This window comes from Rhincodon typus, chromosome 2 (assembly GCF_021869965.1).
Source record: "Rhincodon typus isolate 14 chromosome 2, sRhiTyp1.1, whole genome shotgun sequence".
Lineage (NCBI taxonomy): Eukaryota > Metazoa > Chordata > Chondrichthyes > Orectolobiformes > Rhincodontidae > Rhincodon > Rhincodon typus.
The window spans coordinates 99,617,415-99,643,789 of record NC_063333.1 but is presented as its reverse complement, the minus strand read 5'-3'; the positions used below and the strand labels follow the sequence as shown (position 1 = coordinate 99,643,789).

Sequence of the window (26,375 nt, the reverse complement as noted above, 5' to 3'; positions counted from 1 at the left end):
GAAGTTCTAAATTGGAGGAAGGCTAATTTTGATGATATTAGGCAAGAACTTTCAAAAGTTGATTCAGGGCGGATATTCGTAGATAAACGGACAGCTGGAAAGTGGGAAAGCATTCAAAAATGAGCTAATGTGAGTCCAGAGACAACATGTTCCTGTTAGGGTGAAGGACATGGCTGGTGGGTGTAGGGAATGCTGGATGACTAGAGAAATTGAGGTTTTGGTCAAGAAAACAAAGGAAACATATGTCATGTATAGACAGCGGAGATCGAGTGAATCCCTAGAAGAGTAGACAGGCAGTAGGAGTGTACTAAAGACGGAGATTAGGAGGGCAAAAAGGGGACATGAGACAGCTTTGACAAATAGGTTTAAGGAGAATCTAAAGGGATTCTACAAATCCATTAAAGACAAAAGGGTAACTAGGGAGACAATAGAACCTCGTAAAGATCAGCAAGACCAGCTATGTGTGGAACCGCCGTGAGCTGGGGGAGGTACTAAACCAGTATTTTGCATCAGTGTTTACTGTGGAGAAGGATATGGAAGATAGAGAATGTGGGGAAATAGTGACATCCTGACAAATGTCTATATTACAGAGGAGGAGGTGCTGAACATCTTAAAATGCATAAAGGTGGATAAATCACTGGGACCTGATAAAGTGTACCCTAGAACTGTGTGGGAAACGAGGGAAGAGATTGCTGGGCCCCTTGCTGAGATGTATGTATCATCAATAGCCACAGGTGAGGTACCAGAGACCGGAGGTTGGCTATGTTGTGCCACTATTTAAGAAAGCTTTTGGAGGGAATCCTGAGGGACAGGATTTACATGCATTTGAAAGGCAAGGATTGATTAGGAATAGTCAAAATAGCTTTGTGCATGGGAAACCTTGTCTCTCCGAGCAGTGGATGTGATCTATGTGGACTTCAATAAGGCTTTAAACAAGGTTCCTCATGGTAGACTGGTTATCATGATTAGATTACGCAGAATACAGGGAGAACTAGCTTTTTGGATGCAGAACTGGCTCAAAGGTAGAAGACAGAGGGTGGTGTTGGAGGAGTGCTTTTCAGACTGGAGGTCTGTGACCAGTGGTGTGCCACAAGGATTGGTGTGGTGCTGGGTCCACTGCTTTTCTTCACATATGTAGATGATTTGGATGTGATCGTAGGAGGTATGGTTAGTAAGTTTGCAGGTGTGGTGGACAGCGAAGAAGGTTACCTCAAAGTGTAACGGGATCTTGATCAGATGGGCCAATGGGCCAAGGAGTGGATAAATGTCAGGTGCTGAATTTGGACAGGCAAATCAGGGCTGGTCTTATACATTTAATGGTAAGGTCCTGGAGAGTGAACAAAGAGACCTTGGAGTGCAGGTTCATAGTTCTTTGAAAGTAGAGTCGCAGGTAGATAGGATAGCAAAGAAGGCGTTTGGTATGCTTGCCTTTATTGGTAAGTGCATTGAGTATAAGAGCTGGGAGGTCATGTTGCTGCTGTACCGGACATTGGTTTGGCCACTTTTGCGGTATTGCATGCAATTCTGGTCTCCCTGCTATAGGAAGGATGTTGTGAAACTTGAAAGGGTTCAGAAAAGATTTACAAGGATGTTGCCAGGGTTGGAGGGTTTGATATATAGGAGAGGCTGAATAGGTTGGAGCTATTTTCCCTGGAGTGTCGGAGGCTGAGGGGTGACCTTGTAGAGGTTTTTAAAATCATAAGGGGCAAGGATAGGTTAAATAGGCAAGGTCTTTTCCCTGGGTTGGTGGAGTCTAAAACTAGACGGCAAAAGTTTAAGGTGAGAGGGGAAAGATTTAAAAGGGACCTAAGGGTCAACTTTTTCACACAGAGGGTGTGTGTGTATGGAATGAGCTGCTGTTGGAGACTAATACGATTACAACATTTACCCATCCCAATGCCTTTTAAATGAATAGGAAGGGTTTAGAGGAATATGGGTCAAATGCTGGCAAATGGGACTAGTTTTATGTAGGATATCTTATTGGCTTGGACGAGTTGGACCGAAGGGTCTGTTTCGAGGCTGTACATCTCTATGACTGTATGAAAATAAGGATGGGTAAAGAGGACAGACATACAGAATGTTCCTGGGAACTGTGCATGATTGATATCTTTCAGACCAGTTATCTTCTCTGTAGAGGAACATGCTTGGCTTCGTTTGCTGCATCCTCTTTAGTATGTGAATGAGATTTTCTTCACAACTATTCCCAGTTATAGTGAGAGGTTTGCCAGTGCTGGGTTAATGTTCTCTATGTTATTACTGTGTGTGTATACTGTCAATATCACTCTGTTCTTTATCAACAATGATGCTTGCTATCTTGGTGGGTATGATTTCAAGTGCTTTTAAGAAGAGTGAATAATTTGTTTTTATTTCTGTTGTAGGCCTCAGATGATGATTCATATGTCAGTGACATAAGTGACAATGTTTCAGAGGATAACTTGAGCACCGACGCAGAGACAAATTCTCAGAATGCATGTAAGATCATTCAATATATTTTCTCCTCAAGGCTTCCACTTTGTATACAAACATGTGCCAAGGGTGATGGTGGGTGAATTTTCATTGAAGCTGGGGATTATCCTCAGGTATTTTGTTTCAAAATTTTGTTTGAAAATACACAATGGAGGAGGTAGCTTTTTTCTCTACTCCATCATCCAGGGTGAAAATAACACTTTTCGAAATTGTCACAGTGATAATTAGAATGTCATTGCCCTCAGATAGTGGAATAAGGGACACTATGCCAATTCTAAATTGTATCATGTCTTTTACCAGTTTTGATTAATTTTCTACTGAAGACAGTGAATCATAGTGAGGCATGATTCTGTGAACATTGGCAGCCTTCAAGTCGCCAAAGGTTCAGCATTTGGGTGTGAAAACCTGGAATGTTCTCTCACTGTCACATGTCTGGCTAATTGCCTATTAGAAGTAAGAATCTTAATTTTCTTCCCACCCTTCACTTCCTCACTTCTAGAGAGAGTGCTTGAGCTATGTAGTACCTGGACCATCAGTTTGACTGAGACGGACAGTACTGTCATCCTCGGAGATAAAAGATAGGGCTTCTGGTGGAGCCAGATGTTTTTCTGTGTAGAGATCGAGGATAGGTTTGCAAAACCTGCGAGGCAAAAGAGAGAGAGAAGACGTCATTACCTGTGGTTAGAAGTGTTGTGTAGTGATTGGGAGAGACAGTGAGGTTGATGTGAGAATTGCAGTGGAATAGAGAGTGGTAACGTGTTTGGTGTGACATGGATGTTTCAGCATCCCTGCAGGAACTGTCCCAGTCGTCTTCGAGGGCCTGAATTCTCTCACGGTAGAGACTGAGAAGCCTGATATTGGATACATTTCCACTCATTTGGGTTCTGTCTGCCATATTATGGGTTGTCTTCTCCTGTAATGAGTAATTGGGGCTAATAAATGAGATGACAGTGGGTGGGGTGGTCTGTCTTGCTGGTGCATGTTGGCATAAAGTGATGAAATGTGTTGAAAAATTGTGGACGCAGCACAGAACAGTTAGTGGTTTGGGATGTTGAGGGGGAGAGTAAGTGAGGGAAGCTGTTGAAGGCAATAGTGAGAGTGGTACAGCAAGTGTTTTGGTGGGAGTTGGGTTCAGTGGCAGAGGAAGTAACTGTAAGGAGGCAGAGAGAGATGTGTGGCACTTACCTTGACAGAGCAGTGATGGTCATTGACCCTTTTTGTGGCACCGTTGTCCATTCCTCCTCACTCGAGGTGGCAATTTCACATCAGCTGGCTGTATCCTTGAGGAAGAGAATGGCTTCCTCTGCAACCCCCAGTCCACTAGGATTATATCAAAGAATTACGTTACCATCTTCTCCTTCTCTGATATCTTCTGACTTCATCTGTGGTTGAGCAGGGCAGCTTCGAAGTGCCAGTGCTCGTCTAGCTGCATTACGGTGGCATGGGTACAAGGGATGCTGGTGTTTCAGTGGATATCTGCTGAGTGATACGTTGTTCCAGGAAAGGTGCATGGTAAGATGGGGTGGAAATTAGACATGAGAGTGCCATCGAGACAGGTGGGTGACAAATGAGGTATGTTTCGTATAAGATACGACAAGAGAACTCGCTAGATCTCTGGTGACAAGCCTTTCAAAAAAAAACAACACAATTTGGACTTAGCCAAAAAAAGAAGTAAGGTTCAGCCCATTGGAGAATAATATTGAGCAAAATGTTAACCTCATATTCTATATGAACCAGTTTGTTTCCTGTCCGTTGAATTGGATTAACATGCCCCTCAGTGTATTTGTACAGTATATCAAATATGACTGTGATCGTTAATTAATAATGTTGGAACTGTTGCACTATTTGACTGCTGCACTTTTTACTCTAGTGGTATTCTTCAGGAAAGGTGAGTATTTATTTGAATTTTCTGTGAAGAATGAATTGAAACAGTCACTGTAATTTTATCGTCAAGTCTTCACAATCTTAAGCAATATTTAATTTACTTAAATAAAACAGGCCGTGCCCAAAATTGTACAAGTCACAATGTTAGAAGAAGATCATGCCTGCCAGCTCCAGGATCAGCCAACAGTAAAATAAGCTTGTGGAATATTCTAAGGAATAACGTAGGGAAAGATCTTTCTAAAGTTTCCATGCCAGTGCAGTTAAACGAACCAGTGAACACGCTGCAGCGCCTCTGTGAAGAACTGGAATACAGTGAGCTACTGGATAAGGCATCTCAATCTGATGACCCATTTGAAAGAATGGTAATTGAATATTTTATTTCATCTGTACATGCAAGGCCTGCACTAGATCCAGGATATGTGTTTGAATTTGTTCATGTATATTGCTTTGCTAGTGAGAAATGAAAAGCTATTGATTGTCCATTATTGCTCATGATCAGCAGGAATTTACTGTGCAATTAGTTTTGTACCTGCTGTAGATTGATGTAGTTCATATCTTCCACTAACAATGCATTTCATCTCTTACATTCTTACCTATTTCCTCTCTTGATGTGTGCCTTTCTTTAAGTTGATCTGCAGTTCTGTCTTACCTTTGTTTGCACTGATTTCCTTGTGTAGTTTAAACTAAAATTGCTTGAAGTGAACAAAAACAGAAGTTGCTAGAAAAGCTCAGCAGGTCTGGCATCATCTGTGAAGAAAACATTAGAGTTAATGTTTCTGGTCCGGTGATCCTTCCTCAGATTCCGACCCGGACCCGAAATGTTAACTCTGATTTTTTCTTCACAGATGCTGCCAGACCTGCTGAGCTTGTCCAGCAACTTCTGTTTTTGTTCCTGATATACGGCATCCGCGGTTCTTTCGGTTTTTATTTTAAATGCTTAAAGTGCTTAGCTGGTCAGATAACATCTGTGGAGAGGGAAACAAAGGCATAATTTTCACCAGGTGACAAACAGGAGGTGAGTCTGTTTAATAACCCGTATCTGATGGGAAGCTGATTTAAGTTTAGATTTTCATAATGAAGACCAGTTTCCTGTCCATTTGGAACCAGTGGAGATGGGAGTGGAGTTGAGCGAGATGAAATGTGAGACTCAAGATATCCCTTAACAGCCATCACTGAGGCTACTAATTGTCTGAAGAGAGAATCTGCAGTTCATGCCAAAGTGTCTCTTACATCAGAGGAAAGCGAAACGAAACATGGAAGATGGAGACGTGGTACCTAGTACTGTACAGACCCTTGGTTCATTGAATGTGATCTAGATCTATTGCTGAAGCCCTTAGAAAAAGAGTGACCTCCTCTTCCCAGAGGGTGGCTGCACTTCTTTCAGCTTCATCCCTTTGTTCCTTTTTCTCCTCAAGACTTGGGAGTATATCACCGTTCCTTCAGTATCATTGGGTCAAAAATCTTGGAATCCTCTTCCTAACAGCATTGTGGGTCTGTGGTCAATCATTGTTGGAAAAGTGTTTCAAGAGAGCAGCTCACCTTTTTCTCAAGGGCCTATGGAGATAGGTAACATATGCTGAAACAAAAAATAGAAGTTGCTGGGAAAGCTCAGCAGGTCTGGCAGCATCTGTGGAGAGAAATCAGAGTTAATGTTTCGGGTCCAGTGACACTTCCTCAGAAATGCTGGCCTAGCCAGTAACACCCACATCCCGTAAGTGAATTTTAAAAAAAAAAAAAAATCTCTCAGCTGGCATTTTGTCAGTTAATCAATCATTGTTGCATCTGTTTCCATGTTGGCCTCTGTAACTGCAGCAATCTAAACAAAAGCACTAAGTATACCGGCAAAAGTCCAGATGATATTGTCATCTGGGGAGGGCAAAGGACACATTGGGATGGTAATTTATTTTTGACCTGGCTAGAACCAGGCAAGAATAGGATCAAACAACTTTCAATGACATTGTGCTGAAAAGGAATAACTTGCACTGCTTTCGACTCCCAATCCTTTCTGCCTACTCACTCCCTTGTTTATTAGAAGTTGCTTGCAAGATGAAACTTCTTTCGTTTGTTCGTGGGAGTTCATGTGGGTGTCATTGTTGAGGCCAGTGATTGTTGCTCACTTATGTTTAAGTAAAATATTCTAAACTGAAAGGTACTTGTTTTTGTTTAGAAAGATTGATATTGCCTGTGGCTACAGAATAGAATGGATTGATTGTCCATAAGGACGTAGGAGTAAAATTTGTCATTTGGTACATTGAGTTTGGCTGATCTGATAATCCTCAATTCCACTTCCTGTCTTTTTCCCCATAATCCATGATTCCCTTACTGATTTTTTTTTTAAAAACTCTCTATCTCAGCCTTGAATATAGTGAATGACCTAACCTCAACAGCCCACTGTGGTAAAGAATTCCACAAATTAACTTCCTTAACAAATTCTTCTTTTTCTCCACTATAAAAGGGTGATTCCCTTATTCTGATATTACGCCCTCTGGTCATAGACTCTCCCAGAAGTGGAAAACAATCTTTTTGCGTTTATCCTGTCAAGTTCCCTAAAAGTCTTGTATGTTTCTACTCAACCTCGCCTCGATAAGATAGTCCCTTCATACCTGGGATCAACCTTGTGGACTGCCTACAGTGATACTAAATCTTTCCTTGAAATAAGTCCCAAAACTGTTCGGTATTTCAACTGTCATTTGGCTAAGCTAGTGCCTTGTATAGTTTTAGCAAGACTTCCTTTTTTATGTACTTCATTCATTTTGAAATAAAGGCCAATAGCCCATTTGCCCTCTCTATTACCCGCTCAATTTGTATGCAAACCTTTTGTGATTTTTGCACAAAGACTCTCAAATCCCTGTGTGTAATAGCTTTCTGCAGTCTTTCTCCATTTGCATAATATTCTGCTCCTCTATTCTTCCTGCCAAAGTGCACAACTTCACATTTGCCTAATGATATTCTGTCTGCAAAGTTTTTGTCCATCGCATAACCTGTACATGTGGATCTCTGCAGACTCTTTGTGTCATCCCCACCACTTGCCTTCCCACATATTTTTGTGTCATCACAAACTTGGCTATTGTACAATTGCTATATGTTATAAAATGTTATGGCCATAGCATTGATCCCTGTGGCTCTCCATTAGTTGCAGGTTGCCATCCTTATTCCAATACTCTACCTTTTGTTAGTTAGCCAGTCCATTATCCATGCTGATATACCACCTCTAACAACATGGACCCTTATCTCAAGTACATTAACATGTGTTCCCTTATCAAATGTCTTCTGAAAATACAAATATTTTGTATCAACTGCTTCCCCTTATCTATCTCGCTTACTACCTCTTAGAAGAATTCTAATAACCCTAGTCAAGCTGGTGATATATTGAACATGCATTCTGTGATTATCAGCAATCATTTATGCCTTTGTTGCCTGAGTACTGCAATTTCACTAAAATTACTAGAAAAGATCAAGATTCATACTTCTGAGCTGATCTGTGTGATAACAAATCAGTTGCCTCAATGTAGCTATTACAAAATTTAGATAATATTGGTATATTTTGGGGGAGTGTAAAATTGCACACATTTAAATTTTGCTATTAAGAATGATTGTAAAATTTCTTTTCTTTGCCAGCCTTTATAAACAGCAAAAAGAGGACAGATTTGAAAATGTGCATTTGTGAATTTTTTTTGTTAGTTTTGTCCAAATTACTTTGGAGCATTGAATAATAGGTCAATCCCAGATTTAGGTTTATAAGGTTTTATTTGTTCTTCGTTTTCAATGGAGAAAATGCATGTTTAATGAACATCCTTGTATTTTAAATGCGAGTAATGGATTGGTAATATTTCAAGTTTTATAACCTAATGGCCCAGTATTCCGTTAAGCAGTTAAAGTGATGGAATAAGAACAGTCATTTATCTCTTGTATTCCCATAGGTTTTTGTGGCAGCTTTTGCAGTTTCAGCATATGCATCTTCATATTACAGAGCTGGAAGTAAGCCATTTAACCCAGTTCTAGGGGAGACATATGAATGCATAAGAAAAGAACAAGGCTTCCAGTTTATTGCTGAACAGGTAACGGCTCTTGATGCATAACAAGTATACACAATTACAGAGAGAGTGACTGAACAGCTGGGTTTCCTGCACAGGTCCTAGTTGTATTGAGAAATGGGGAAGAAACATTTGTAGTTAAGCAAAATTATATTTGTAATGAGTGCCTGGTAAATCAGAAGTGTTTCTACTCTAATTTCTAAGGGACTGTAACCATAATTTCCAAGGGACTGGTTAATTCTGTGTACGTTGCAACAGCTTTTATCAAAGAACACCTCAAATAGGTGGTTTTCAGTGCTGTTTTTGTCTTATACAGTCAAGCTTTTCAATGTAATTGGCCTGTTCCACATGTAGAAGTATTGCAGTGTGGACCACGTTCATCCAGTTAAACTCGGCTATCATCTGAAGATGGGCCAGGGTTATTCACATACCTGCAACTAGTGCATCAGCAATATTATACTGCTGCAATGGCAGGAATGACTCTTGATAGGTTATTTTCATAAATGTTAGACTCTAGATGGAAGCAGAAGGACTTTGGAAAGTAATTGATACCATAGACATCAATTTATCTTGAGATTGCAGAGATTGTTAACCTTTGGTATTGTCGGCAAAATGTCAACAGCTCTTAGGTGATGTGATTTTCACAATGGTCTTTAAATTACGTACTGTCTGAAGTTTCCCAGAGCAGCCTAGGAATCACTAAGACATTGGTCCTTATTGTGTTTATCCAAAAGGTGTAAATATGGCAGAATTTTGGTGGAACATGATTCTGTTCAATTTTCCAGTCCTCTGAATTTGAAGCCAATTGGGAATTAAGGTTTTCATTACAGAAGTAGAAAAAAGAAATGAAAAAGAGCCGTGAATGCAAGCTTTTGATAAGTTGTAGGTGTGCTACACTCCAGTACCCCATTAAAGTTAGTGGATAGATACACTAGCCAACAAAGTGGGAATTTTCTGTGTGGCTGGCAGATGAAGGCGCTAACAGCAACAAACACATTAAATTGATAGTTAAAGACAAAAGTGTATTTGTGAATTTTGGACTTGTATTTCAAATGAAGATGAAAAATAAAGGTAACTATTAAATAGCAAATTTATGGAGGAAAATCTTAACATACTTTACTTTCCAACAATGTTTCGTTTTAGGTGAGCCACCATCCTCCAATATCAGCATGTCACGCTGAATCAAAAAACTTTACTTTCTGGCAAGGTAGGTGTATGCTGGAATGGGGAATTTTGTGCCATTTCTAAGGAACGGAAGAAGAGTTTTTATAAAATGAAGGTTTTGTATGCTCAGGAATAATAGCAGTTTGGAAATTTCATTGTGGAATAACAGTCAGAAAGAAAGCTTTTCTTGTTACTAGGTTGGAAATGGGAAAGCATGAATCTTTGGAATGGACTGCTTGTCTATAAGATGGAGAAGCAGAAGCAGATCATTCATCAAGTCTGCTCTGCCATTCAATGAATACATGGCTGATTGGATAAATTTCAACTCCACTTTCCTGCCTTTCCCCTATAACCCTTGGTTCCCTTGCAGTTTGAAAATCTGTCCATCTTAGACTTGAATACACTTAATGACCCAGCCTCAACAGCCCTCTGTTGTAAATAAAAATGCATAAGTTCATTACCCTCTGAGAGAACTAGTTCCTTTTCATCCCTGCCTTTAAAAGGTCAACCTGTTATTTTGAGATTATGCCCTCTGGTCATTGACTCTTCCAGATGGGGAAATAATCATTCCACGCCTACCCTGGCAAGTCCTCCAAGAATTTTTTTCTGTTTCAATAAGGTCACCTCTCATTATTCTAAATTCCAATGAGTCCAGACCCAACGTACTTAACCCCGCCTCATGAGAGTGTCCCTCAATACTTGGTATCAGCCCAGTGAACCTTCACTGGACTGCCTCCAATGCCAGTATATCTTTTCTTGGATAAGGGGCCCAAAACTGTCACTGTATTCCAGCTGTGACCAGACTGGTGCTAGAATAGTTTTAGCCTGTGAAATAAAAGACCAGCATTCTGTTTGCCCTCCCTATTGCCTGCTAAACTTGTATGCTACGTTTTTGGAATCTATACACAAAACTCAAACTCCTTTGTTCTGTAGCTTTCTGTAGTCTTTCTGCATTGAAGTATTATTCAGTATCTCTTTTCCTGCCAAAGTACACAATCTCACATTTTTCTATATTATATACATCTGTCAAGTGTTTTGTATCCACTTGTTTAACTTGTTTACAATCCTTTTGTAGACTCTTCGTGTCATCCTCACCACCTGCCTTCTCACCTGTTTTGTGTCAATGACGAATTTAGCTATTGTATTTGACTTTTCTCATTCAAATCATTAATATATATTGTAAATAAATGTGGCCCCAGCAGTGATAGCTGAGATACTCCACTAGTTACAGTTTGCCATTCTGAAATTGCCTCCCTTATATCAACCTTCTGGTCTCTATTAGTTAGTAAGTCCTCAATCTGTGCTAATATGTGACCTCCAATGCAATAGGCTGTTGTCTTATTTAATGGCCTAATGTGTGGAACCTTATCAAATGCCTTCTGAAAATCTAACTACATTGTATCCCATTAATCTCTCCTACTTGTTACTACTACAAAGAAGTGTGATAAATTTGTCAGGGTTGATTTCTCCTTTGTGAAGCCATGCTGACTCTGCTTGATCATATAATGTATTCCTAAATGCTCTGTGATTACATCCTTTATGATGCTCTTCAACAATTTACCAATCACAGATGTCAAACTAACTAGGTTATAACTACATTTTTTCTTATTCTTTCCATTTTTAAGTAAGACAATTACATCTGCAGTTTTCCAATCCTTCTGGACTTTGCAGAATCTAAGGATTTTTAGAAGATTACTATCAATGCCTCCACTATCTCTGTAGATATTTCTTTAAATATCCTAGGATGCATCCCATCAGTTCCAGGGAATTTATCAGTCTTGGTTCCATTTGTTTCCCTAGTACTTTTTCTCTAATATTAATTATTGCATTTATTTCCTTTCTACCTTTTGCCCCTTGATTATTTAGTGATTTTAGTGTCTTCTTCAGTTAAGACTTATGCAGAGTATTTATTCAATTCCTCTTCCATTTCCTTGTTCTCTATTATTATTGTTTCCTCCACCCCACCTCTTACCTCCACGCATGGATTCAACATCTTCTGATCCAAAATCATTTCTACCTCACCAACCTTTATTCTCTCTGTCCTTTTGACAAATCACATACTTTGTTTATTTAGCTCACAGCTTTGATCTCCTTGTAAGCATTCTCCATAATACCTATAGGATCCCAACCAGTTACATATATTTGTGCTGTTAATTCATTTATTTTGTTTCAAATACTATATGCATTTAAGTAAAGAACCATTTACCTTTTTACCATTTCTTACACATTTTGACCCTTTTTAGTGCTTTTTTTTCTATGTTTGTACACGTTGTGTAGTCTGGATTTCATTATCCAAATAGCTTCCCTGTAATTGTCTCCTATCCTCTTACTCTGTAAGCCTATATTTCCCCTCTCCCCAATCCTCTCCTGTCCAATTAATATAAGATCCTGTCTACACCCTTTATTCAATTTGCCAATGTACTTCTCCCAAACTACTACATTTTATTTACTTCATGCCAGTTTGCTTGTAGCCCATAGTAATCCCAACATTACTACCTTGGAGGTGCTGCTTTCTAATTTAACTCCTACATTTTCGAAATCTTTCAGTAGAACCTCTTTTCTGTTCCTTTCAATGCCATTGGTACCAAAGTGGAAGACGCCAACTGGATCCCTCCCCTCCCACTCGGAGGTCTTCTCCAGCCTCCCCTTTTGTTTATCAAAGAACGGCACATAAATCTTTACTACCCAAGAGCAGGTCAGAGGCTAGGAATCCTGCAGTATATAAATCAGTTTTCGAATTCTGTCCAGCATCTACAAGACACAAGTCAGGCATGTGATGGAATACTCCCCAGTTGCTTGGATCAGTGCAGCTTCAAAAACACTCAAGCTTAATACCATTCAAGAGAAAGCAGCCCACCTGTTTAACACCACATCCACAAACATTAGCTCCCTCCATTGTCAGCGCTCAATAGCAGCAGTGTGCACCACCTACAAGATATACTGTAGAAATTCACCAAGATTCCTTAGATTGCACCTTCCAAACCAATAACCATTACCATTTAGAAGGACAAGGGCAACAGATACAAATAAATACCATTGCCTGCAAGCTCCCTTCAAAGATATACACCATGCTGACTTAGAAATATATTGCCATTCCTTCACTCTTGCTGGATCAAAGTGCTTGAACTTTCTTGCTGAAAACATTTTGGGGCTACCTACAGGAAATTGACTACAGCGGTGTCAGTGACATCTAGTGATGGGAAATAAATGTTGACCTAGCTAGCAATGCCCACATTCTGTGAATGAACAAAAAAACCTTTCTGTGATGAACTTCATCTACCACCTGTCTGCCCATTCCAACAACTTATGTTCTTTTGAAGCTCTACTCTATCTTCCTTATAGGACACAATGCTTCAGAATTTCTTGTCTACAAATTTTGAAATTGTGCAGTTTGAAATTTCTTGTTGTTTCCATATTTTGAAATTGCCCAGTATATACCCAGTTCTGGATGATTCAGCTATTTCAGGAAGGACATGGGTTCCAACATTGACAACTACAGATATCCTTTTTTATCAGAAAACCATCTATTAAACACCACTCGTAACACATAGCCAAATTCATATCCACGTTGCTACCGCCACTTCTATTTTTTGCTCTCAACATCTGTTACCCCATGACAAAGTTAATTAAGGATGATTTCCCTTAACCTGGTGGTTTTCCTTAATTAGCCCACATTTGCTGCTCACGACTATTAATTTTATCCCAGGGTATTGTTTTTGGAAGCATTCCCCCACCCCCACCAGCACCAAAATTAACATAACTGACCTACAAATGTTGGTCTTATCTTTGCACATTCTTCTTTCGAATAAGATTGCAATGTTCCAGTTCTGTGGCATCGCCATTCACTCGAAGACTGGAAAATTACAATCTGATGCCTCCAAACTTTCAGTTTCTGCTGCTTCCTTAGATGTGTTTCATCTGCTTCTGGAGTCTTATCAGTTTTAACTGCAGTTAGGCTAATCTAACTCCTCTTTTGCCAATTTTAAACCTTTCAATTGTTTGAGTTCCCTTTCCTTTCACCATGATGTGAGTAGTATTTCCTTCCTGTCTTGCTCCATTGCTTACCATATTGACCTCAATGTTTCCATTTTGCTTAATGCTTTTAATTACCGATTCAGTTCACCAATTCACTTTATTTGATCTTCTGTTTTGGTACATGCATATTTCTCGGTTTTATATCCTCCATTCTCCCCTCGGAAATCTGAGCAAGGATTACATTTCCAAAACAAGAAATTACTGGGCATGTGCCATACACAGCAACAAATCAACAGATCTATGTTGCAAATTTAGAAAAGCTGCCTGTTCTATGACCAGTGCCAATAATTACATCTGATATCGAATTAATACATTTTTAAGATAAGTTGCTTAATTCTAAGACTTTTCAATGGATTGCAGCATTCAATATTAGCTAACCAAAAGAAGAAAGTGGAAATGAGAATTTATTTTTAGGCAAAGGGTTACTTGAATGTTGCCCCATCTGTTTCCGATTAATTAAAAGTCCATAATAATTTTTAAAATGGGATTTTACAAAAAGCACCAGATCATTTTGCAGCACTGAATGTGGCTATTTAACTCATGGCTCCTAAACTGGTTCTCTGGAAGAGTTATCTGCTTAGTTCCATCCCTCTACTTATTCCCTATTCTATTAATATATTTTTCTTCTTTTTCAATAGTTACTGATTTTTTTTTAGTTGTTGTGATGAACTCACTCCTCTTTCTGGTACAGAATTTGCATTGATGGAGTGTAGGTAGAGGAGCTATAGGAATGTGGGATATAAAATGAATTGGATAGCTCTTTCAGAATGCCAATTACAATGAACTGAATGATCTGCTGTGCTGTGTTCAATGAACACATATGATCTGTAAAATATTTGGATTGTTCATGTCATAGGAATGTATCCTATGATGCCTTACAATACTATCTGGAACATTACTGACAATGAATTGAACAGGAAGAGATTCCTTGAACCACAGTAAGAAGTGAATTGGTCAGAAAGCAGAAATGAATTAGGACTTTTTTTGGACGTGCATATTCTCCAATTAAGCAGAATACTTGCAGCTAAAAATATTACATGTTAAGAAGAGAATGGATAAGTAGCTAAATTAAAACAATAAATTACTAATTAATAAGCTTTAATTCAATATAAGATTATTATGTAAGTATAAAATAATTTCTGATCAGTCTGTAAGTGTCATTTTATATTTATGGAGTTTTTCAAACTCTCGTTTTAGACGTGAGGTGGAAGAACAAGTTCTGGGGTAAATCAATGGAGATTGTTCCTGTTGGTACAATTCATGTAACTCTACCAACGTAAGTACTATTGGAGAATGAATCCTGCTGCAGAAAAATAATTAAGCAAGTTTATATGGATTTGAAATTCAGATTGATAAAGCTAATATGATGTATTCCAAGAAAGCTCTTATGTTTTCTTTCTACCCATTACTGTCTAACAATCCTGTTGAATGCCAGGTTTTTCATTTAACTTTCTGTCCAGTTAGAAGGACTAACTTGATACATAATTATATATGATTGATCTAAGTTGATCCACCAAACTTTCACATTTTATAATGAGTGTACGTTAGTTTCAAGGTTGTATTAAATGTGAAAGAACAGAGAGGCTTCTCAAATTCTTAGAATGGCACCTAAAAATTTAAGGATTTATCTTTTTTCAGCAACTTTGGAAAAAGATTTTCCTTCCATTTATTTCTTAACCCATCATGTTACCTGCGTAATTTATCTCTGTAGCGATTTCTGTAACTGCCTCTTGCACAAAATTCAAGATGTTTTCTGTTTTATTCAAAACCTAGAAAATCTGTCTAGACCTGTCTAATAACTAAAGCTTAATTATTAGTAAGGTGGATGATGAAGTCATCATTAATCTGTATTTTTGATGTATATTCAATTTACTTTATGGGAAGAATTCTATCAAACAAGTTCCATTTGTTGCATTTTTAAAGCTAACTAAAGCTCATTCTTTTGTTCACTTTGCTGTATAATGAATTATAGTATTATTGGTCAAGAATTCAATTTTATATAATTTAGGTTCTTTGCCACATTACACCCACTTTGCACATGCTTATGAAATTTGCAGTGGGCTGATGCATCATTTACTTCATCTCCTGATTACTCACTGTTTACCTACTAATGTTGTATCAGCATCTTACTGATGCAGTTAATGTGATGGTTTGGAACATTTTCAGCAGATACTAAGGAATAATTTCTTAGTATATGTTTGAATAACTGCATCTTTATAAAACGTTTTATTTTGTGCAATGATGCACAGAATGGTGAAATATTATTTACTGTCTGCACAAATTCATATTCAACATATCCTTTAATCTCGACGCATATCCTAAGGCACTTCAACTGTATGAGTTATTTGCGTATCAACAAAGAACTGTATTCTTTCATTTAAAATCTAATTTTGCACATTTGCATGAGGTTAATTGAATAATGAAATATCTACTTCCATTTAAAAGAGGTCAAACAGTTTTGGCCAAATTCTTTCCATTAAAGATAATGGGAGGCTAACAATGTTAAGCCATGTTAAACCTACGTTTAGCAGCAAATGCTACAATGTTTAGAAGACCCAAGATGCTGTAAGAGATGCACTGTTCTTCTGTAAACTCCGCAAACACAGCATCAAGTGGGAGAACATTACTGCGGATGCTGGAATCTGTACTGAAAACAAAAAATGCTAGAGATCATAGCAGGTCAGGCAGCATCCATGGAGAGAAAGCAAGCTCTAATGAAAAGTCATCTACACTTGAAACATTAGCTTGCTTTCTCTCCATGGATGCTGCCTGACCCGCTGTGATCTCTAGCATTTTTTTCGTTTTCAGTACAGTATCTCAAGAACTGGCTCTCATTCAAGTAGACTAAGTGGTGTAGAGTCACTGTCCTGATACCATGGATATAGACTGAATCTGCCACAAAACATTGAGGCTTGTCTATTCCGGTATATTTGATCCTTTGCCAACATGGTGAGTCTAAATTACTGTCTAACAAACTTTTTGGCACTGAAAGTTAATTTACAAATGAAGTTAACATTTGTAGAATTGATTTTATGTAAAATGTGTATGTGTGTGTTCGCTTTTCCTTTCTGTCTATTTTATCTCTGTTAATCAAAACTTTCATTCTCTTCATTTTGAGACTTAGACCTGATTTTACGTTGAATGCACCATTTAAACTGATATTACTTGTTCAAACTCTGCATTGCCCATTAATTGTTCTTCAATCTGATTGATTGATTAAGAAACAAAAACAGAAATTGCTGAAAAAGCTCAGCACCATCTGAGGAGAGAAATCAGAGTTAAAATTTGGGTCGAGTGACCCTTCTTCAGAACTGATGGTAGCTAGGAAAAGGATGGTTTTTATACTGAAGATAGGTGGGGAAAGGAGAAGGGAAAAAAAATAGTTGGAGATGGAGCCCAAAGAGAGAAAAATACAGTTGGACGGACAAAAGAATGGATAAAGACCAGCCTAGGAAAATGAATAGCTGCTAATTGTTAGTAGCTGACAGTGGGTTTTGTGTGGTAGAAGCTCATGTGATGACAAGACCTGATGTGTGGGGGGTGGGAAGAAGCATGGAGAAAGGTGCTCAAGCCTGAAAATTGTTGAACTCATTGAGTCCAGAAAGCAGCAGCATTCCCAAATGGAAAATGCGATGCTGTTCTTCCAGCTTGGACTGAGCTTCGCTGGAGCACTGCAACAAGCCTGAGTCAGAGATGTTGGCCAAAGAACACAGCAGCATGTTGAAAGTGGCAAGCAGCTGGAAGCTCAGCGTCTTTTTTGCGAACAGAACTTGGGTGTTCTGCAAAGCGGTCACCCACTCTGCGCTTCATTTCCAATACAGAGGAGACAACATTGTGAGCAGCCTACTTCTACTTCCTTCCCAAAATTCACAAAAAGAACTGCCTTGGCAGACCCATCACTTCAGTCTGTACTGCTTCACTGTACTTATTTCTTCCTATCCTGACTCTATTCATCCCCCTTTGTTCAGTCTTTCCACTAAAATCAATGTTTTATTGCCAATTCCATAATTTCCTGTTTTCTGACCGTAGTCGCCGTGGATGTGCAATCCAATCCCTATGAAGATGGCCTGAAGGTTCTCTGCTTCCATGAAAAGAGGCATGAACAGTCCATCCACCATTAACCCCCTTCACTCGGCTGAGCTCGTTCTTGCTTTGAACAATGTCAACTTCAACTCCTCTCACTTTCTCCAAGTTAGAGATGTTGCTCTTGGTGTCCACATGAGTTTCGGTTATGCCTGTTTGTTTGTGGGATTTGTGGAATATCCACCCACCCACACCTCTTTCTCTAATAACATCAATGATGTAATCAGTGTTGTTGCTTCCTGCTTTCATCCAGAATAGGAAAAAAAATCGTCACTTTTGCTCCCAGTTTTCATTCTTCTTTCACTTTCACTTGGTCCATCTCAAAATCTCTCCCTTCTCCACCCTTGACTTATACATTTCCATTTATGGGGTTAGGCTGCCTGCTAATCTTCATTACAAGCCCAACTAGGGTGCACATCCATTTACCCTACTTGCCTACAAGGACTCCATTCCATTCTCACAATTTCTGTGTCTCTGTCATATCTGTTCCAAAGGTGCCAACTTCCACTGACATGACCGCCTTTTTCATTCAACTGAAGAATTCCAAACACCACCACCACCCCGTAGTTAACAAGGCCCTCAACCATGTCCGAACTATCTCCCACACTTCCCACACTTATGCACTTATCCCTTCTCCTCCGTCCCAGAACAATCACATAGTTCCCGTTTCCATCCATACTTTCCAGCCCATCAATCTCCATGTTCAAAAGAACATCATTTATCACTCCCTCTGCCTCCAGCAGAATGCCACCATCATACACCCCTTCTTTGCCCTCGACTGTCGGTATTTTGCAGAGACTGGTCCCACTGTGACAACTAGGTCCACTGTCCTCAATCCCCCATGGCATCTTCCCATACAGTCGTGGAAGGTATAGCGCTTAGTGATTCACCTATTCCCGATTCACTCTCCAAGGGTCCAAACACCACTTCCAGGTGAAGTAGAGTTTTACTTCTACTACTTTCAATCTGGCCTACTGTATTTACTGCTAATAATGCGGTGGTCTTTACATTGCCGAAACTAAATGCAGACACTTTGCAGAACACCATCACTTTGTAGGACTGACCCTGACCTTCCACTTGCTTGCCATTTCAAACTATCACCATGCTTCCGTGCTAATACTTCCACCCTGGGCCTACTACAGAGATCCGGCAAAGCACAATGAAAGCCAGAGGAGCAACGCCTCATTTTCTACTTAGCACTTAACAGCTTTTTGAACTCAACATCAAGTTCCACAAGTTCAAAGCATGAACACTATTTTCCCTCCCCCTCACCACCATCACCACCACTCCACCCCTCTGCTCATCAGAGTGAACCTTTTCACATATTTGCTTGTGGTTCTATCTGACTTTCAGCATTAGCAACCCTTTTGTCTTTTGCTGTGAGCACCCTCACAATCTATTCTAATCATTTCTTCTTCTCCCTCTGACAATATCATCATAACCACCATTTTCCAACTCCTTTCAATTCTGAAGAAGAGTCATTTTTGGACTCAAAACATAAATCCTTACCTTTCTCCATAGATGCAGACCTGTTGAAATTTTCCATTTGTTTTCCATTGCGCTCCACAAAACCACCAAAACAATCTACTTTCAATCATCAGCAAAATGATAAAAAGGGACATCATACTGACATCAATTAACACTTGCTCAGCAATAACTTGCTCACTGATGCACATTTCCAGCAGGGTCTCCGCAATCCAGGCCTCACTATTGACTTGGTCCAAATGTGGACAAAAGAACTGAATTCCCGAGCTGAGGGAAGAGTGCCTCCCCTAGAGTGAGGCAGCAAGGAGCCATAGCAAAATTGTGTCAGTAGGGTTCAGGAAAGAAACTCTCCACTGATTGGAGTCGTACCTAGAACAAAGGAAGATGGTTTTAGTAGCTGGGGTGCAAACATCTCCATTCCAGGACATTGAGCTCAAGTTCCTTGATGATATCCTGGGTCAATTCATCTTGAGCTGCTTCCTCAATGAAGTTGCATCCATGCGAACATTAGAAGTGCAGATTTTTCTGATGATTGCACGACCTTCAAGCAATTTTGCAACTCTTCAGATACTGAAACAGTTCATATCTTTATACTGCAAGAACTGGACAACATTTAGTCTTGGTCTGACGAGCAGCAAGTAAATTTATGCCATACAAGTTCCAAGCAATTTTCATTTCAAACACGAGCGAATATAACTACTTCCCCTAGGCAATCAATGGCATTATCATCTCATTCCTCATCAGTGACATTTTAGAAGCTGCCATTAATGAGAACTTTAACTGGACTAGCTACATAAATGCAGTGGCTACAAAACAGGTCAAAGACTGGAAGGAATTCAGCAGAGGATAACTCGCCTCTTGACTTTCCAAAGCCTGTCCACCATCCAGAAGGCACAAGTCAGGAGTGTAATGGAATACTCTCCACTTGCCTGATTGGATGCAACTCAAACAATGTAGGCTTGACATGGTCCAGGACAAAGCAGCATTCTGCGTAACATCGGCCTGTGAACTTCACGAGCAGCATAGTGTCAGCAGTGTATACCACCCAGGAGATGCACTGCTACAACTCTCCAAAGCCCCTTCGATAGCACCTTCCAGGCCCAGAACAGTGCTAAAACATAATTTAAATCAGAATTTTTAAAAATTAATTCTCAGCTTGTATGAGTTACTAATAAGACTGCTATTTATCCCCTATGGTTGGGTACAAATGAAGATTGCTTGGTGAGCCAATTTGTTGACAACTGTAGCCTGTATGGTGAATGTACTCTTTCAGTAGACCAGTGATTGATATAACTGAGGGGTTTGCTTGGCTACGTGAAAGGGAAATTACATGCCATATGCATTGGTGTTGGACTAGAACCTCACACAGGTCCAGGATGATAGGTTTCATTCTCAAGTTGAAGCAGTTATGTTTGCAACAGTCAGAAGGCTTTCCTGTCAAATTACTGATTATTTCAAGATCTTTTAAAACTGTGTTCAAATTGTAATTATTGCTCCAGGCCTTTGGATGAATGTTTCAGTAACAACCACTGTGTTAGAATAACTTAGAATTGAGCACAGATGCAAGCAGCAAACCAAAAGGAGAAAAATTAGCAGCCAGTGGGTTCCTGGTGCAAGACTTCTGGTTTCATTTGCTTTTCTACGTTGCAGCAGGCTTGAGAATCTGTGGCAAATTTAACTGGCAGTTAAATCACATTTTGCTAAGCATGGCTGTCAGCTTCTGGATAGTTTTGTGGCTATTGGCTACCAACCAGCATTTGGATGAGAGTGATGCCAGGGAATTTGGGGAGTGAGGGTTCTTGGGGCAGTCAAGTGGGCGAAGTGGTCCCAGCCTGGTCCGATTTCTTGTGGTCCTGCAGATTCCCTGGTCAGGTCACAGGTTCAATGATGTCATGAGCTTTGGTCAAGCATACTGAATAAGGACCCTACCAGATTTGGATAGGCAGTTTCCTTTCAATTTGTTTGAGGTTATGAAAATAATTATAGCCAGCAGAAAGTGAGCACTTAGTAATCTGTAAATGTAATTCATACAAAGAAACTTATCTGGAAACACAGATAGGTCCAGAAGTGAAGTGTTAATTTTTAAAACACTTGGAATTGAACAGAAATGCACTGATCTTTAATCCCCATCTGATGAACAGGGCTGCTGTTTAAGTGAAATTCTATTCATTTTGCATCTGATTTTGGGATTAACCTGTTGTTTTTGTGATCAAATCTTGCCATTCCATCAGTATTTTTGTTAAAATTATTGGCCTTGTTCAAGACTGTTAATGGATGTTATAACCTGTTGGACAAGGTTTTTTTTCTGTAAAATTGCTTAGTTTAAAAAGTTCCTCTAAATTTAAATAAATAACTATTCTTCGAACCTACACTGATTTTTCTGTCCAGGTTCTGCTAGTGTACTTGGATTTCCCCACTGGGAAATTTCAATAACAGTTGCAGGGAAACTTGACAAATCATTGAATTCCAGCCCAGAAGGTGGTCTTCTGGTCTGTTGTGCCAGCACTGATGCTATCTGTTCAATTACAATAGCTGGACTATATTTATTGTGAGCAACTGCAGATTTGTATCAATATTGATAAGTTTGTTTACTGTTTTTGTTTAAAGAGCCCAGAGCCACTCTTGTCCTTGTCCTTCACGTATGCACTTCTGCTTCTTCTACATGCAGTTTATGAAATCAGTACTATGAATTTAATCCTTTCTGCCACTACTGTCATCTATCTGCTGATGACCAACCATCATGACATATAATGGGTGGAAATTCATGATATCTCATGACTGCTGTCAGATCAAGAATTCCAGTGGCAAACAGCAACATTGTCCCTTGGAGTTAAAAGTCAGCATCAGATAGAAGCTAGAAAGACTAGAGTTTAGATGATTATCAGGGGGGACAAAGAATCCTTTGGAACAGCATGACTTTCACAGATTCTGTGCAAATAAAAACATGGCCTTGATTTTTGCAGTGGTGTTCTCAAATTTATCTTAAATAACTTGGGGCTATTTTCACTTTTCTCACAATTCTCAAAATGCAATAATGAATGGATTCAATAATTTTACATAAGCAAGCTGATATGGAGTAAATCTATTTATTTCTGTATGTCTGCAAAAGAAAAAAACAAATTGTTTGCTTCTCAGGTATGGAGATCATTATGAATGGAGTAAAGTAACCTCTTGTGTACACAATATTTTGAGTGGACAGAGATGGATAGAGCATTATGGAGACATTCTCATTAAAAATACGAATAGCAGCATTTGCCAATGCAAGTTGACATTTGTGAAGGTATGAAAGATTTCTTTCCTTAAAGAATTGAAAGGAGGCAAGCTGATGTTTTATGTAAACAGTTTAATATTTCTACAGGTCATCTTATATGTTTTAAAAATTATGCCTGCATCACATCTAACAAAAATGTGAAATATCAGCCAAGAGAATTTACTGGGTCAAATCTATATTTAGTTGTTACTAACCACTTAGCTGGCATTGGCCTACTTTTTCAAGCAACCACCTTGTTAGCTTAAGATGAATTTTAAAATTGTGCAGCTTTTTTGTGAGGGAACTGTGTGCTGCTATGAGAATCATTCCTCATTGAATAACCTCGAAGCAAATTAGAAATTCTGAAGGAGAAGAATCACTTGGCTGCCTTGAACTTTCCACTGTGTGTGTAGTAGTTTTAGTCATGTAACCTTCCTTGCTTACGGCCCACTGTCAAGGACTTTTAAGACCAGGTTAAGTCTTAGTTTTTTGTAAACATCATTATTATTCATTTCCACAGTTTTTTTTTAAAAAAGGCAACGCAACAGGTCTAATCTCATTTTGTGCACAGGCAATGAATCTGAAATGTACAATGCCTGCCCAAACATCATTGCACCTATATTTCCTGAGGATATTAAAGAAAATGCCACCATATCAAGAAGATTTAGGTTGTTTGCTACCTCATTCTCAAACCACTAGTGATTCTGGATTTCAGAATGTTCAGAATTTTGCTTGAAAGAAAGTGCTCGGGATAAAGGGCAGCACGGTGGCACAGTGCTTAGCACTACTACCTCTCAGCAGTAGGGATGTGGGTTCGGTTTCAGACTTTGGTGGCTGTCTGGAGTTTGCACATTCCCCCTGTGTCCGCGTGGGTTTCCGCCAGGTGCTCTGGTTCGTCCCACAGCCCAAAGATGTGCAGGTTAGTTGGATTGGCCGTGCTAAATTGCCCTTTAGTGTCAAGGGATGTGCTGGCTAGGTAGATTAGTCATGGTAAATATGGGGTTACACGGATAGGGTGGGGGAAGGGGGTCTAGGTGGAATGCTGTTTGGACGGTTAGTGCAAACTTGATGTGCCAAATGGCCTCTATCTGCAAAGCAGGCGTTCGATGATAAAGTGCAGATCATCCAGGAATTCTAGTATAGTATGTATCTTTCAGCTATTAAGCAGAAAAAAATGAAAAAAATTGACTTTAAATTTAATAAAAACTATTAAAACAACAATCAAAGATCTCCACAATAACCACACGATTCTGCTATTTTGTGTTAACTTAGTATGACTAGAACAGATTTGCAGGACGATTGAAGACAAGACCTCTAAAACAATTACCTCAAAGTAATTGGAATGATTGAGATTAAGGCCTGAAGTTTGCTTGACTCTGCAAAGCTGATTTAGGAATAATTGCCTCAGATAATCAGATTTTTCAGGGGGTGACAAGATGATGATGTGAGTGATAATGGGAGTTGGGGCTTGTTGCCCAGGAGTGATATTAAAGCAGCCTGTGGGTTGCCAGTTGTAGAAGTGGATTGTCTGAAATAACAGTGATGGCACTCCATCACTTTATCCCAGCTTTACAAAAAAGAACAATAAAACAAAAATTCCACTAGCACTCACCATTCATATCCTCTCATTCCAACACTTGCTCTCCTCATGTCCAATCCATGCCAACCAAAAGTTTCATACCTCCCCACCTCTCAATAGTTCCCTGACCTATATACCCTGAACCAGCCACATGCCTTTTTATAACCGCTCTGCCAACCCACGCTATCTAACCACATGCCTTTGCCATTGCATCCTCCAGGCTAACCCACCGGGTGTCTAGTATAACCAGAAATCTGAACTAATGCTGAGATGAAATGAAGTTCTTAGTTTAAAAATAATATGCTAATTGATTAAGAAAAACTCATTCAATTGATTTAATTTCCTTTAACTACTTAATTCCTTGAAAAATAAGCACTTGGATACACAATCCCGCGTTAAAGATTTTAATGAGTAGTCAAAACTGTCAGTCAAATTAGGAATTGATGGGCACCCCACTATGATAGGTGCGAAATCAGTTAAGCAGTACAAATCCTGTAATAACCCTCAGGTTTGTGTCAAGAGACAGCATGAAATGGAAAATACTGATTTTAGTTTTGCATTTTTACAAAATTTAAATACCAAAAAATTTAAATACCTCGACAGCTTGATTGTTTAATTGTGTTTATCCGCTTTTTTAAAATAGACATTCGTGTCTGCTTTTCATGATCCCAAAGGGTACTTGACCTGTCCCAATCTTGCTCTGGATTTCCCCAATAGGGTATACTCTAAAGAACACTGTCAGCTTTAGATCATCTTCTAATAGGTCTGACCATCTAAAAAGTCATCTAAGGTTTGAATGCATCTGTATCCCCCGAACCACAATTGAGCAGAGCACAACCTGCCCACATTCCGTCTTTGTTGGAAATGTTGCGTGGTGCACAGAGGACAAGACTTTGAGATTCAGGGCTCAGTTGCCATTTTTTGCTAAGCCAGAGATCCTCTCCATGCTTACAAAATTCAGGCCTAAATTTTCCAAGACAAAATGTCAGGTTGTCAGTCACAGAGCAGTGGATTGTGACCTTGATGTATCTGCTTTGATATGTATCGGTTAAATTGAAGTTGATGTGTTATTAAATTTAGGATTAATGTAAGAACTGTTAATGTTATTTCGCTTGTAAAATTTCCGCTTCATGAAAGATCCACTTTTAACACTCACTGCTATTCTTAGTACTTGAATGCTTATTGGTGGATTTCTCATTATTCTGTGTTGAAGGGCTTTCTTGCAGTTTACAAGTTATTGTTGATATTTTAGGCAAAATATTGGAATTCAAATGTTAATGAGGTTGAAGGGACAGTAATGGATGAAAGGGGAAAAGTAGTAAATCGACTGTTTGGGAGATGGCATGAAGGTATATATTGTGGAACACCCCCATCGGCAACCTGCATCTGGAGACCAAGTAAGTGACTTCGTGTTAAACAACTTTTATCATTGAACTAACTAAGTTCACTGCAAAACCATTTAGTATTTTACGAAGTTTTATGAAGTTCGACACTTTGTGGCATTGTTTTTGAAATAAGGTAACTTTTTATTCTGTGCTTTTCAAAGAAAGGACTGTGGTCCTTGGTAGCAAATTTTAAATTCAGAATTTTACATACTGGCAACGATCAGCAAGTCAGACATCCTTGTGGAGAAAAACAGTGTTGAAGTTTCAAGTTTAGACAATCGAAACATGTTTGATGAAATATTGAATCACTTGCAGCATTGAACAGAGCCTTGCGCGGATGACAGATGTCTTACCAGCCAGCTGTAATCATCAGTCTCTCTGTGTCCATATTGAGTCTCTCGATCTGACACTGAGTGCCTTTTTGTAGGTCAGTAATTGTTCAATTAAGGGCTTCAATTGGCAGTCAGGTGACAAGGTCATGTATGAGCCTTCCTGCCAGCAATCTAATTGGGGTGGAGTGTGGAAAACAGGCGCTGCTTACTCTTCCACCAACTAAATGTGTTCCCCAACTCCAAGCATGCTGCTAAAGAAGGATAAACATACCATCCATTAACTCTTTCTGTCCATAGATACTGCTTTCCTTATTTACTGATATTTGCAGCATTGGTTTTATTTTCAGATTTTTGACATGTGTGTTTTGCTTTTGTGTCAGGATTATACAGGTTGGCCAGAAATAGGAAAACTGAAATTTAATGCGGTGAAGTGCAAAGTGGTATAGTTTTGTACAAAACAGGAAGAGACAGTACTAAAAAAAAAATCCATCTTAAAGGAAATGTAAAGCTTAGAACTGTGCAGGTATATATGCACAAATCTTTGAAGGTAAGAGAGCAAGTTGAAAAGGATGTTTGTTCAGGATAAAACACGAGATCCACTGACCTCTGGTAGATCCACAGTTCCTCAGTGAAATTTCAGCTGAAGATATGTGCTTATGGCTGCAATGGCAGCTTAGA

The 26,375-nt window shown here is 39.2% G+C and overlaps 1 protein-coding gene across 1 annotated transcript in view; it reads left to right on the top strand.

Annotated features, from left to right (window-relative positions):
• Positions 1-26,375, top strand: part of osbpl3b (oxysterol binding protein-like 3b) — a 61,962-nt gene that overhangs the window by 7,896 nt on the left and 27,691 nt on the right. The window contains exons 3-9 of the mRNA XM_048608608.1: positions 2,379-2,472; positions 4,465-4,712; positions 8,271-8,408; positions 9,528-9,591; positions 14,781-14,859; positions 22,287-22,431; positions 25,233-25,377. Coding sequence (XP_048464565.1) covers positions 2,379-2,472; positions 4,465-4,712; positions 8,271-8,408; positions 9,528-9,591; positions 14,781-14,859; positions 22,287-22,431; positions 25,233-25,377 — 913 coding nt within the window. The remainder of the gene's footprint in view (positions 1-2,378; positions 2,473-4,464; positions 4,713-8,270; positions 8,409-9,527; positions 9,592-14,780; positions 14,860-22,286; positions 22,432-25,232; positions 25,378-26,375) is intronic.